At 53.1% G+C, this 14514-nt stretch overlaps 1 protein-coding gene across 1 annotated transcript; it reads right to left on the minus strand.

Annotated features, from left to right (window-relative positions):
- Positions 1 to 1220: 1220 nt before the first annotated feature.
- Positions 1221 to 13812, minus strand: Tap2 (transporter 2, ATP binding cassette subfamily B member). Its single transcript, XM_006997040.4, has 12 exons — positions 13405 to 13812; positions 12251 to 12751; positions 12051 to 12165; positions 9933 to 10063; positions 9502 to 9707; positions 6134 to 6331; positions 5840 to 5968; positions 4010 to 4198; positions 3748 to 3921; positions 3458 to 3617; positions 2372 to 2508; positions 1221 to 1633 (listed from the first exon to the last, which is right to left on the minus strand). The coding sequence occupies exons 2-12, from the start codon at positions 12741 to 12743 to the stop codon at positions 1454 to 1456; spliced, it is 2112 nt and encodes a 703-aa protein (XP_006997102.1). The 5' UTR covers positions 12744 to 12751; positions 13405 to 13812; the 3' UTR covers positions 1221 to 1453.
- Between the last annotated feature and the right edge of the window lie 702 nt (positions 13813 to 14514).

Consider the following 14514-nt stretch of genomic DNA (forward strand, 5'->3'; position numbering starts at 1 on the left):
TCTCTGTTTTACCTCACCAGCCTAAGGCACCTTCTGGTTGGGTTAATAAAGAGCTGAATGGCCAATAGCTAGGCAGGAGAGGATAGGCAGGACTTCTGGCCAGATAGGAATTCTGGGAGAGAATCTGGTGGGAGATTTGCCAGCCAGACTCAGAGGAAAGCAGATTTACAGTACTAAGGTAACAAGAGGTAACAAGCTACGTGGCAAAACACAGATTAATATAAACAGGTTAATTTAAGTTTTAATAACTGTTTGGGTAAAAGCCTAAACTAAGACCAAATTTTCATAATTAATAAGAAGTCTCCATGTTGTTATTCGGGAGCTGGCAGTCCAAAGAAAGACCTGCTACAGCATGGGAACCACCTTGCACAGCCCCTGCTCACACTCAAACTCTACAAGTGCAGCTCTTGCCCACACACTTATGCTACTAACACTGTTAACTCAAGAGCTGTGCCTTGCCCAGGCATCCTCTAGTTTTCCCCAAAATATCAGGTACAGGGCCAGGCATGATGGCGCACACCTTTAATCCCAGCCCTTGAGATGCAGAAGCAGGTAGATCTCTGAATTTGAGGTCAGCCTGGTCTACATAGTGCGTTCCAGGATGGCCAGGGCTACATAGAAACCCTATCAAAAACAGAAGGAAAAGAATTATCCCGGTGGGAATAAGGAAGGAGACAGAAAGGCAGCCTTATGAATGTTCATGAGGAGTTGGGCTGTTTGCGTATCAAAGAACAGACACACACTGAAAAGACAGCTAGCAAAAGGCTAACGATGGTTATATCCTGAGGTAAATCACAGGATGGACAGACTTTGCACTTTGTGAGACATCTCTATGAATGAGTACTTATTCATAGGTACATATCATACTAGTTATTTTTCTTGTCTGTGCAACAAAACGCCTGACAAAAGCAGCTTGAGGCGGTCTACACATTTAAGGGTACAGTCCGTCACGTCAGGGGGGCAGGAGTGGCAGGCCACAGGTTACATGGCGCCCGCCGTCAGGAAGCAGAGAGAGATGACGCTGTGCTCAGCTCATTTTCCCCTTCCATGCAGTCTGGGCCCCCAGCCCATGGGATGGCTCCGCCCACAGTTAGGGCGGGTCTTCCAACCTCAATTAACCTAATCTATAACTCCCTCACAGACACGCCCAGACGTTTGTCCGTGAATCTAGATGCGGCTAAAATGTCAATCAATATTAACCATAATATATACTAAGGAAAAACATTTTATACATATTTATTATATTCAGCAAAAAATAATGTTTCTAGAACCACAAAAAATGCTCACTCCACCCCGTGACCACCCCAACCCCCAACTCTCACCCACTCAAGCCCACCAAAACATACAAAGTTCAAAATGGTCCCAGACTTTATCCTGCCTCCAGCCTCCAGCACAGTCCCTGTGGGTCGGACTCTGGCCTCAGTTCTGAGAAGCGCTCAGTGTCTGGAAGCCTTCACTCCTCCAGCTGCTGCTGTACCAGGTGAGCATAGACATCCTGGTCCTCCCTAAGCTGGTCATGCTCCACCAGCCGCCCCTGCTTGAGCACCAGGACCTGGTCGGCGTTCTGAACTGTGTGCAGCCTGTGGGCAATCACCAGCACCGTCCTGTCCCCCTGCGATCTCCAGGCCTGCAGCTACAGAGGACAGAGGACCCGCCTCAGAAAGGCAAGAATGGGACCCCACAGCTGGGCCACCCCTGTGACTGGGATAAGGAAGGCATGACTGTGCAGGAGCTGCAGAGGGCAGGCGACAGGGTCTGCCCTCCCTGGCTGTACTGACGCCACTGGGAAAGGCAGCGATGGAGGACCAGACACCCCACACCATTCTCCATGCCATCCTGGAGACAGATCTTCATTGCCAACTCAACTTAAGAAAGCCCAGGGCCTGGGCAAGGCACACCTTTGGGCGTGTCTGTGAGGACTGACTCTAGCATCCAGAGAGGACTACTGAGGAGAAAGATCCACCCTGAAAGTGGGTGACACCATCCCATGCCCTGGGTCCTGGGCCACACGAAAAAGAGGGAACGAGGGAGCCAGCTGGGTGCCAGCATTCACACTCTCTGGTTCTCAGTCCCGCAAGATGTAAAGAGTCCAAACGACACCCCCCCAGCTACACCGACCCTGCCGTGATGGCTTGTGTGGTTTCTCAACCCCTGAGCCAAAATAACCTGTCATCTACATTCCTTTTCTCGGGTATTTGGTCCAGCAACAGAAAAGTAACCATTGCAATTCACGAGATTCACAGCCCTGCAAGGTGCAGACATTCTCCCCACCAATGGGACGTCCTGCCACCCCCACCCAGCTCCACACCACCTGACTCCAAACATATCCCTTAATCACACTGTCCCCTGCCTTCCCCATGCTGGTACTCACAGCCTGCTCGCACTGGGCGTCCAGGGCACTGGTAGCCTCGTCCAGGATGAGGACCCGTGGGTTCCGCACAAGGGCCCGGGCGATGGCCAGACGTTGTTTCTGTCCCACAGCTAACTGCCCCCCTCTCTCCCCTATTTCTGAAGAAATCAGAGACATTCCCCTCATGAGGCACAGCAGGTCAGAAAACACCCCTCCCCACTAAGAGCAGGTTCTCTCTCTGGTCCGCTTCTGTTAGCCAATCAGGAGGTAGCAAAGCAGGGCGGGAGGGGAGCGTGCGGGGGAGGGGGGGGCTGCAGAAGAATGAGAAGTGGGAACAGAGGGAGGAGCAACCGGGATACAAACATCACCCCAAAGTAAGTTCCATTATCTGGGGGGTGTGTATATGCATGCGCATGAGCCTCTGTGTGTGTGTGTGTGTGTGTGTGTGTGTGTGTGTGTGTGTATGTGTGTGTGTGCCTGTGTGTGCATGTGAGCCTGTGTATGTGTGTGCATGTGAGCCTGTGTATGTGTGTGTGCATGTGAGCCTGTGTACGTGTGTGTGCATGTGAGCCTGTGTGTTTATGTGTGTGCATGTGAGCCTGTGTGTGTGTGTGTATGTGTGTGTGTGCATGTGAGCCTGTGTGTGTGTGTGTGCATGAGCCTGTGTGTGTGTGTGCATGTGAGCCTGTGTGTGTGTGTGCATGTGAGCCTGTGTATGTGTGTGTGTGCATGTGAGCCTGTGTGTGTGTGTGTGCATGTGAGCCTGTGTGCCTGTGTGTATGTGTGTGCGCGCCTATGCTTGAGCATGAGCCTCTGTGTGGGGTGTGGGGGGGGGGGTGTATGTATGTGGGCTGTTCCTCAGGCAGTGTCTATCTTTTGGAACCAAAGTCTCTCACTGGCTTAGAATGAGACCCCAAGGAACCTCTGAATCCCCAGAACTGGCATTAGTCCCAGTCTGGCTTTCTCCCCCTCACCACCACCATAAATGGATCCCAGAGATCAAACTCAAGTCCTCCCGCTTGCAACCAAGCACTTTATCCAATGGGCTCTCACCCCAGCCCCATTTCCTCCTCCCCCTGCCAGGGTGGGCTCGGGACCTGTAGGTACCTGTGTGTATTCCGTTAGTCATTTCCCCTATGAAGTCGTCTGCACAGGCCGCCCGGGCAGCCGCCATCACTTCAGCATCCTCACAGTCCCTCAGGCCATAGGCAATGTTGTCCTTGACAGAACCGGAGAACAGCACCGGCTCCTGTCCCACCAGAACCACCTAGCCAGAGGGGACAGACAGACGGACGGTTTCCTCGGGATGGACCCAGCCTTTCTTCCCAGGGACTTCCTCATCCACCCTCCACGCTTGATCTTCTCTCCTGCCCCTCCCTCTCTGGTGCCCCTCCCACCTGGCGGTGCAGGTAGTGGTGGTCATACTGGACCAGGGGCTGGCCGTCCAGCAGCAGCTGGCCCCCGGTGGGCTGGTACAGATTCTGCAGCAGGGCAGCCACGGTGCTCTTCCCGGACCCATTGGGTCCCACCAATGCTGTCACCTTCCCAGGATGCAGTGTGAACGTCAGGCCCTGGAAAAGCAGGCAAGAGTTAAGGGCAGCTTCCTAGAGAAGAGATGCACAGGCTGCGGTGCCTGACCACGGGATCTCCCGCAGGCACCTGGAGCACCGGCTTCTCGGGGCGACTGGGGTACGAAAAGGAGACGTCTTGGAATTCCACGTGGCCCTCCAGCCTGGGAGGGGCCAAGGTCCCAGGCTGGGGCAGATTTGGCTTTCGGTCCATGTAGCAGAAAACCTTCTCAGCGGCACGCACATTGCTCAGCATATCCCCATACATGTACACCAAGTTCTGGAAAACAAGAACGGACAGGTCAGCTAATCAAACCCCACCAGAAACCAGGTCCCCAACTCAGCTCCTCACATACTCTGACCACAGCATGACCTCGGCCAGCCTCTCCCCTTTCTTACCCCCCAAAAAGAGCCTCTACCTTTTAATGTGGGGGGGGGCATTGGAGAAGTTGGGAATGGAGGGTGGCTTTGTCTTTGCTCCTTTGAAAGTTTTGGCTACATAGCCCAGGCTGGCCTCAAATGTGACATCTTCCCTCAGGGTTGCAAGTACCACAGGATTACAGACATGTTGCTCCCTTGCCCAGAATAATTTTGGTAGAATTTTAAAGTTGCATTATAAGTCAGTGTTTTCAGTTTGTAACGGAAAAGCTCTGAAGTCCCCAGAGCGGGCAAGCCCCACAGCTTTCGCTCAATGCTCTGCACTCTCTGCCTAGTACCACCTCCCTTGAGACAGGGAACCCTTTCAAAAGGGGTCGTTGTGGCCAACTCACCTTTGAAATTATCAGAGTGCCTGGCACAGCTCTCCACACATAAAGGATGGTTGGTGAAGAAGTAACCAGGAAAATTATGGCCCGGGCCCAGAACAAGGTAACTGATTTTTTAATGTGATCCGATACAAAGAAATAGTCAAGAGCCTTTCCTAGTTAAACTGCAGCACTGGGAAACCCAGCAGTAAATGAGATCAAGTCCCTCGGCTGATGCAGCCAAGTTAAAGCGGGACAGAGCAGCACACTTAACTGCTGTCAGGCATCGCTTATCAGGGGTGGACACCAGCACCAGGAGAACCAGATATGTTGTGTCTCCCAGAGAAAAGAACACAGCCACAACTATAAAAGGGAAATGCCGAGCCTTGAAGTTTCCATATTGATCTACCAGTGGATAAGAAATAGAGTCAGAGGTACACTCTGGAATAATACTACAGAGGTTCGGCCCACAGAACCCGGGCCATAGGAAACACAAGACAGAAATACACATTCCTTCGACAAATAACAAGGTGGGAATTTAAAGTCAGTAGACACAGAGAGGTTGAAAGGACATCAGTCACACTATGTGGACCTGTGGAGACCTGAGCACTGATGTACTGGGTGAATTTAAGAAATTATTGCTATTTTTTTTTTGGTATGATACCTGTAGCCTTTTGGACTACATATTTATAATCTAGAGATGCACACCGGAATATCTACAGGTAAGACTGTGAGATTTTGAATTTGTTTCAAAATAGTATGAAGGGAGTGAGGGCAGACCCAACACAGTGGGCTGTTGGGAGCAGGTTAGGGTTAAGGCGAGATTAAGGATGGGATGGGGTAGGGTTTGGGACTGCAGTCAGAGATAAGGTTGGCCATGGTGGGGTTAAGTTAGGGTCATGGCTATTTGGAGTTGTTTGGATTGGGTTAGGGTCAGCATTAGTTTATAATGGAGTTAAGCTAGGGTTAGGGAGTTTGAGTTAAGGTTAGGGTTATGATCATTGTTAAAGCTGATAATAGTTATCTGAAGGTTCTTTATAATGTCTTCTTTTTTTTAGCATGTTTTAAATTATCTATAAGAACATTAACTAGTTTGTTTGTTGAACAAATAAAGCTCACAGCCCAGAAGTCCAGACAGAAACACAGCACAAAGCATCTGCTGAGGGCATCTCACTCACCCGGACATAGGCCCCCACTTCCTCCTGGTATATCAGGAAGGAGAGCAGGCCTCCCCTGGTGACCTCGCCAGCCAGGATCTGCTGCACACCGCAGTTCAGAATCAGCACCTGCATGCCCAAGGCCATCACCTGGAGGGAAGGAGGGAGAAGTGAGGGAGCCCCGGGTCCAGTGCACTATACCAGAACCTCCGTTGTCTGGCTCCGCATCCCCTCTCCCTCCAGTGTCTGGCTCCGCATCCCTTCTCCCTCGGTTGTCGGGCTCCGCATCCCCTCTCCCTCCGCAGGCCGCCTCACCCTCCGTATGGCTGAATACAAGGCTCTTTCCAGGTCTCGGCGCCACCACAGCTGTCGACATTGCTCCAGGGCCTCCTTGTAGCGGCTGACCTCCTGCTCCTCGGCCCCAAAGCTGCGCACGGTCTGCAGCCCTCCTACTGCCTCGCGCACCACCTGGCTGGCCTTGGCCACCTCATCCTGGATCTCTGTTAACACCGCCTGAGAACAGACAGCCCATAAGCCGGTTAACGAGGCCCGGGGGCTTCTCTCCAGCCCTTGTCCCTGTTCCTTCCAGAAGGAATATTGAAAGGAAGGGGAGGGGAGGGGAGGGGAGGGGAAGGGAGGGGAGGGGAGGGGGAGGTGTGCTGGGGAGATGGCTCAGTGCTTGCCAGGCCCCCATAAGGACCCGAAGCCCCAAGAGACTTCACCTTGCTACTAAGGAACAACACCCGCCTTGGACACACATTCTTGCCGCACACACCCCATTGTGTATCTCACACACACACTCACACACAAAAGGAGAGAGAGATGTGCCTTGCTGAGCTCTCACTGGTAAACACTGTGGAACAGGTGTGCTATTTTGTTTAACTTCCATTTGAAGTAAATCCTTCCCCCTGACGTCAATGAGGAAAGAGACGCAGCAGTTAAGGAAGGTGAAGACCTGGCTGTCGACAGCTCGCTGCTTTTCCAGATGACCAGAGCGCGGTTCCCAGCACCCAAGCCAACTCACCGCTGCCTGTAACTGCAGCTCCAGGGCATCAGGGGCTGTCTTCTGGCCTCTGTGGGCAGCCACACACATGTGCACACACACACACACATGTGCACACACACACACACGCACATACATGTGCACGCACACATGTGCACACACACAAATGGTAAAACAAATCTTTATTTTTAAAAAAAGGTGGAGCTGTAATTAGAAACTAAATTTAAGAGCTGAAATTGTAAAATCTCTTTTTATAAATACTTGGTGTGTGTATGAGTGCCGTGTAGGGGCCTGAGGATGGAAGAGGGATCAGGAAGCTGTTGTGTGGGTGCTGGGAACCAAACCCCAGTCCTCTACAGGAGCAGGGAGCTCTCCGAACCACTAAGCAATCTCTCCAGCCCCAATTAACTCGCTTCCTGACGCTGGACTAGACAGTGAATTCTTAAATGGGACACCAGAGCACAGGCAACAAAGACAAATAGGACCTGTCCACACTGCAGCATGGGACTCTGTCCACACTGCAGCATGGGACCCTGTCCACACTGCAGCATAGGACCCTGTCCACACTGCAGCATGGGACCCTGTCCACAGTGCAGCATGGGACCCTGTCCACACTGCAGCATGGAACCCTGTCCACAATGCAGCATGGGACCCTGTCCACACTGCAGCATGGGACCCTGTCCACACTGCAACATAGGACCCTGTCCACACTGCAGCATGGGACACTGTCCACAGTGCAGCATAGGACCCTGTCCACACTGCAGCATAGGACCCTGTCTACACTGCAGCACGGGACCCTGTCCACACTGCAGCAGAGGACCCTGTCTACAGTGCAGCATGGGACCCTGTCCACACTGCAGCATGGGACCCTGTCCACACTGCAGCAGAGGGCTTTGTCCACACTGCAGCAGAGGACTCTCCACAGTAAAGCATAAGACTTCGTCTGCAGTGAAAGACATCTCAAGAGGCATCTTTGTAAATCAGATAAGAGGCCAAAGTAGCTGCTGTTCTGGGAAGGCAGCTGGTCTAAGCATCCCAACTTCACAGCAGGTCTGTTTTGCCTAGGGCAGGCTGGGCTCAGCAGGGCCTTTGACTCCAGCTGCAAAGTGTGGGTGCCAGTTTAAGGCCTGTGCTCTGTGCTGAGCCATGTCTGACTCACGGTGAGACCGCCAGTCCCTCAAGATCAAGCAGTGACTATTGCAGGACACTGTGACACTGAACACAGCCTGACTGTGTATGTCAAAACACACACCCTCTAACAGCAGCCCCTGAGAATTGCCCTGTGGGCTCAGCTTCCTGCTGTCTCTGCTGGCGCCATACCACAGTGTCTAGTCACCCTCTGCTGCTGCCTTTCCTGTCTTGGTGAATTCTGCCACAGGCCATGCATCACTAGCCTACCCACGCTGTCCCCAGCATGCCAACCAACATCCAGAATATGTGCAGACTGCAGTTTAAAAATACAATTTAAAAAATATAAAGAATCCCTTTCAAAATGCAAATTTTGGCCGGGCAGTGTGGCACCTTTAATCCCTGCACTCGGGAGGCAGAGCCAGGTGGATCTCTGTGAGTTCAAGGCCAGCCTGGTCTACAGAGTGAGTTCCAGGACAGCCAGGAATACACAGAGAAATCCTGTCTCCTAAAACCAAAAACAAACAAGTAAAAACAAAACAACAACAAAACTACAAATTTTTAAAAATGGAAAAAAAAAAAAATGGGCGTAGGAATTTCTTTTCAACAAAGGGCCAAAAAGCAACGAGAGGAACCAGATGGACATCCCTCCAAAAAATGTGTCAAATGTCCCACACGCACGTGAAAACACACGTAACAACATTAGTGGTCAAGAAAATGCAAAGCCAAGCCACAATGAGCCACTGCACCCCAGCCAGCGAAACGGCTTTTGTGCATGTTTAAAAATAAAGTGACAGTACGTTTCGGGGGAAATGTGGAGAATCAGAAGGCTTGTGCTTTGAATTGTGGCCCAAAAGTGAGTAACGTTTTTTTTTTGTTTGTTTGTTTGTTTTTGTTTTTTACATCCTGTGTGCTTTACTACAAGGGAAAGCCCGAGGCAGAACTAAATGCCGACTCAAGACCTCCCTCCCCCGCACTCCATCCAATTATGTATGCTGAGGTCAAAGGGGAAACCTTCTAGGGCCTGGAGAGATGCCTCAGTGGGTGAGAGCACCAGCTGCTCCTCCAGAGAACCGGGGTTCCATGCCCAGTACCCACACTGTTCACAGCTGTCTGTAACTCCAGGCCCTCTTCTGGCCTTCTCAGGCACTGCACAAAGATGTCCATACGTGCAAGCAAAAACACCCATACACATAAAATAAAAACAACGTGTAAACCTCCTAAGATGTTCCTCACACTGATTCTCAAACGTTTGTGGGAAGGGCATACACAGACTTTGAGACTCATGAGAAGACACCATCTTACCAGAAAGATGCCCCCTCACCTCCCTCTCCCCACAGCTCAACACATGCAAGGCTTCTGCTTATAGATCCAGTGGGTCACCAACCTCCTCAACTCGGTGGATGGCTGGACTAGGAAAATGTGGTACTGCTGAGGCTGGAAAGAGCTGTCCATTCTACCTGTCTGTCTCTCATGCTGAGATTTACACGTGGAAGCCTGCACACCTCTACACTTTAGTCTCCTCTCGGGGCACTGTGACATGCACACACACCTGGTGGCGGGGGTTGTACATCTTCTCTGCTGCTATTGCGAGGGGCAGGTCCAGCAGGGAGAGGAAGGTGAGTCTAGGAGACACCCGGAGCATGAAGATGTAGAGCCCCACCACCTTCACCAGGCTCCGCAACAGGATATTGGCATTACGAGGGAGCCAGCAGCTCATCAGGGAGGTGTCAGAGCTCAGCCGTGAGTTCAACTCCCCTGGGGAGGACAGAGAGGATGAGGGGACCGTGGATACAACAGAAACCCAAGAACTCGATCTGGGCCATCTCACTGACTCATCCCACCTCTCACACCCTCTTCCCCCACAGAGACTGGGTTACACCTCTACCCTGCTCTAAAAGATAACTGCCAGGCTCCAGAGGTGTGTGTGTGGGGGGGGTGACAGGAGGGACAGAGGACCCCAGACCCGGATGCCAGGTTCACCTGTCTTGGTCTCCTGGAAAAACCCAAGGTCTTGGCGCAGCAAGGACGAGAAAAGCTGCTCTCGTATCCGCAGGTTAATCCTGGACATGGTGAAGAGGAAGGAGCCTCCGCGGCAGCCTGCAGACAGGGAGCTGGGGGGCGGGGGGGGGGGGGGCAGACAGCAGGAAAGAGAGATGGAGAGAAGGGGGGAGGAAGAGATGGGGAAGTAGACAAGAGGCAAGGGGGGAAAACACATGAATAAGCGAGTAGGAAGGGTAGACACAGGGAGCTAGATGTGAGGTCAAGCTCTTAACCAGCACAAATCCCCGTGGGCTCATGGACTCACACGTGCTTCCTTTGGACACAGCAACAAGTCCCTCCCTCCTGTTTTACCGACCCCCCAGTCGCCAATCTCACCTTCCATCCTTTGGGAAGTCCTCTTGGATCAAGCAAATTTTTATAATAAAAACTTAAAGGAAGAAGTATTTTTAAATGCACAAAAGCAGGTGTTTTACAAAATATGGGTTTCAAATGCAAATTTAGTTCCCATATTGGATAAGCAGACATGAAATGGTGGACTTTGAGTGATCACAGTAAGAATGAAAAGGAGCCACCACTGTGTGTGTGTGTGTGTGTGTGTGTGTGTGTGTGTGTGTGTGTGTCTATTTTGCATGTGGATACACACAAAGATCCAGGTGTACTGCTCTGTGTGTGTGTGTGTGTGTGTGTTTTGCATGTGGATACACACAAAGATCCAGGTGTACTGCTCTGTGTGTGTGTGGTGTGTGTGTGTTCAAAGACTAAAGGATGACATCACGTCTCCCTCAGTTGCCCTCCACCTTATTTTTCTCGAGGCAGGGTCTCTTACTGAACCTGGAGCCCACCATTTCCGATAGATTGGCCAGTCACCATGGCCTTGGAATCTACCTGTCTTCACTCCACACCCTCTCCTGGGGTTAGAGACTCTCCCTGTGCTTACACAGTAAGCACGTGACCCAGTGAGCTGTCTCCCCAGTCCAGGGAGACGGTCTGAAGGCAAGAAACAGCAGAGACATGAGGCTGAGGCCCAGAGTGCGGGTACTGAGTTTTGTGGATGGGGGCAGGAAGGAGGGGCATCTTTAGGGAGGACCAGGAGGGAGTGTGATGCACTGGGGTTCTGAATACGATTACAAGGTAAGAGTGCCCAGCCAGCAGCAGTTCCAGCCCCTGGAACAACTGGGTTTATGAAACGGCTCAGCGTAAATCTGCTTCGGAGAACCACCTGGCACAAAGAATATTTTTAAGAAATCAAAACACACTGTGTGGCCATGCCTGGTGATGACCTAAGTTCCACCCCTGGACCTCACAGAGTGAAGGGACAGAGCTGACTCAGTAAGCTGTCCTCTGACCTCCAGTGCAGATACACTCTTACTCAGGAAGAAGGACGGGGTGGGAGGGTGGGGGAGTGGTTAGTTTAGAACACAACATACCCATGAACGGGCCAAACTTAAGGGTCTAGAGGAGGAAAATTCTCCAAAAGAGCGGAGTAGATTCAAAGACAGAAGGGAGTTTCATAAATGCTAGCTGCAGAAAGAGATCAACTGAACTACAAATGCCAAAAGCTAGGGAGACACCAAAGGGGACCCAGCCTGGGCCGGGAGAGCAGAGAACGACCCATAAGGAGTTCACCCGTGCATGGCTTGGGGGGGGGGGGAGAGAACTTGCCTGAATCTGCACCCCCTCTCTGTACCTGAGCCTCCTCCTCCCAGTCACAGCCCCACCACACAGTCCATTGTAAACTTGAGACTGCGGGGCCCCTGGGTCTGTATAGAGAGGCAAAGGCAGCCAGTGAGGAAGCCACAAGATTGGGGCGGGGGGGGGGGGGGGACACACACACACACTCTCTCCCCTGCGGGAGATTCCGGGGAGACACCTGAGGACACAGGGAACAGTCCCTTTGGACACACGGCTCCTTTTGCTCCAATAAACTCGGAGCACGTTGGAAAATTCAAAGGAGGAGGTAAATGGATGGATGGGAGTCCGTGGTGGGTAAATGTGCATATTTCAGTTGAAGTACTTTGTGCAAAACAAAGTCAGGGTGGAGGGCCCCTGTCCAGGTGTGGGTCTACCAAAGGGGCCTGAAGTCAATCATCCACTCACCTCCCAACAGACAACAGGCACATGAAAAAGATGGCGCTGGCAAAATCATCCGGGTCAAAATCACCTCCCAGGATGTCAATCACACGGCCAGAATAGTGAGGGATCGAGGTCTCTCCTGAAAGAGGCGAGAAGGGTGAGGAGGCTGCGCCCTGCCAAGGCCCTTCTCCCACCGCCCTCTCTCGGTGGCCTCTCCCTCTCACCCAGCACAGCCACCACGAGGAAGAAGAAGGCAACTATGAGGAAAGGCAGGTCCGGCCGGGAGAGCTTCAGCAACCGCCACATCAGGGCTTTGTTGTTCTCCTGGCCCTGTTCCTTCTCCTGGGCTCCTGGAGGTTTCAGCACATCCCACACGGCCCTGCCCAGCATGGCAGCCCCATAGCCAGCCAGCAGCCAGCCCCACGAGGCCGAAGCCACTCTGACTGCTGGGGCACTCGTGGTGCCGCCCACCAGAGCTCTCAGCGAGAAGAACAGGGGGGTGGCCAGGCAGAGCAAGGGCAGAAAGTTCCCCACAGTCCCCCGCACCCCTCCCACTGTTAGCAGCCCCCACAGCCCTCCAAGTCGCAGGGTGCCCTCCAGCCACAGTCCTGGAAGCCCCCGAGGAAGCAGATTTCCCAGAGACCCCTGTAGCAGCGCAAGTAAAGCCACGTCCACCAGCAGCAGAGAGGCCCAGGACCTCAGAGAGGCCAGCTCCATGATGGGCTCTGCAGGGAGAATGGGAGAAATTAGGGCGGTGGGGTTCCCTGGCCACGGGCCTCCTGCCCCGAACCCCCATCAGGCTTCAACTTCTCCTTTTATTCAGCCTCACGGGGAAGGTCTCCTCCTAGTCACACCTCTCCTGGGGTCCATGCCATGCTGCCGGTCTGCACACACACACACACACACACACACACACACACACACACACACACACACACGGAGGGGGGCGGGGGGGGGCTGGTCTGCTGTCACCACGCCTGTCCCTTTGAAGGTTCTTGGTGTTAACCGAGAAGACTCAGTCCCTGGTCACACTCCCTCCACTCCCCGGGTCCTTAGAGCCAGGGAACAGCGTGCAGCAGTGGGACGCAGAGACAGAGGACTTGGGGCAGGCGGCACCGGACAGAAGACAGTGACAGGGGACACCGGGCAAGGGAGCGGACCAAGGACCTTGGGCAAGGGGTGAGGGGCAGGGGACCTGGGACACTGGGTGCGGGGCACAGGACCTGGGGCAGAAGACCTGGGACATTGGGTGGGGCAGGGGCGTGGGGCAGAAAACCTAAGGCAGGACCCGGAGAGGGGAGCGAGATGGGGACACCAAGGGTTTGGGGGTGGACCGCACCCCTGCTAGCACTCCGGCTCTATAGCCACAAGAACTCACCTGCGGACCAGCAGCTCAGGAGCGCTTCTGAAATCTGCTTCTTCCCAAACTGGATCCCCCGGGTGCGCCCGCGACGGTCTCGCAATGAGACCGCCCGGTCCCGCGACTTTCGCTTTCACTTCACTGCCCAGGTCCCGGTGCGGCGCACAGCGGCCAGCAGGCGGCGCCTGCCAATCTGCGGGTGGGGTGAGCACCGCGAGTCCCCAAAGAGCCTCACCCACCCTAGTTGGCCGCTACTAGCAAAAGTCTCGAGGGTCTGAGATGCTTTGTCGTGGGAAAAACCCTGCATTTCCCCGGTTGCTCTCCCGCACTCCGGACCTATTTTGAGAAGCGCTCATGTGGCTAGGAACGTAGTTCAGAGAAAGAAAACACTTGCCTGAGCTCTAGGTTCATTCTCCGGAAGAGGAGGAGGAGGAGGGGGAGGAGGAGAAGGAGGAGGAGGAGGAGGAGGGAAAGAGAGTGGAGGAGGGAGTGATTTTAGATGCCCTCCCAGTCACCCAAACAATTAACAATGGACCACACAGGAGTCCCACTTTGGAAGGGGGGGGGGGTAAGAAGGAGAGAGAGGAGACGAGGGGCTTAGTTTTTTTGTTTTTTTTTTTTCCAGACAAGCCCAGAAACAGAGGTCTTGGGGTAAAACATGGGGCCTTCATAGAAGGCCTAGCCCTTATCACCAGGCTGAAGGTTTCCTTTTGAACCCAGACTCTGTCCCCAGACTTCCTTCTCAGTGTCAGACCTGCGGTGAGGGCCCTGGGTCAGTGCCAGGGCCTACTGATGTGAGGGAGAGGCTGGTATAGGCCAATGCTGTCCAACAGCGACAGTTTCTACCCAGCCTCCTCCCCCAGAGCCCAGTTTATCGGAGAAATCCCCTCTGGGCTCAAGGGTAGGGCCTTTCCCTAGCATGGCGAGTCCCTGGGTTCCGTCCTGAGCTATGAAAACAAAGTATCTTTGCTGCACATCACAGCCTCCCTCTACCAAAGCACCATGCTCAGAAATGACTCCGTGTGCTGAAACTACCTCTAAAGAAAAAGTTAAAAAAAAAAAATCCCCTTTGAAATGTTGGTGTCACTACCCACGAATCACTTGAAGTTTAAGTGTGGGGTGGGGGTT

Source organism: Peromyscus maniculatus, chromosome 21 (genome assembly GCF_049852395.1).
Source record: "Peromyscus maniculatus bairdii isolate BWxNUB_F1_BW_parent chromosome 21, HU_Pman_BW_mat_3.1, whole genome shotgun sequence".
Lineage (NCBI taxonomy): Eukaryota > Metazoa > Chordata > Mammalia > Rodentia > Cricetidae > Peromyscus > Peromyscus maniculatus.

What these genes read in the sequence shown, in the direction of transcription:
- Tap2 (XM_006997040.4), bottom strand. Translation starts at nt 12,743, where the DNA reads ATGGAGCTGGCCTCTCTGAGGTCCTGGGCCTCTCTGCTGCTGGTGGAC. An exon ending in CCTCGTGGTGGCTGTGCTGG is followed by an intron (nt 12,166 to 12,250) that starts GTGAGAGGGAGA and finishes CGCCTCTTTCAG; the next exon opens with GAGAGACCTCGATCCCTCAC. An exon ending in TTTCCAGGAGACCAAGACAG is followed by an intron (nt 9,708 to 9,932) that starts GTGAACCTGGCA and finishes TGTCCTCCCCAG; the next exon opens with GGGAGTTGAACTCACGGCTG.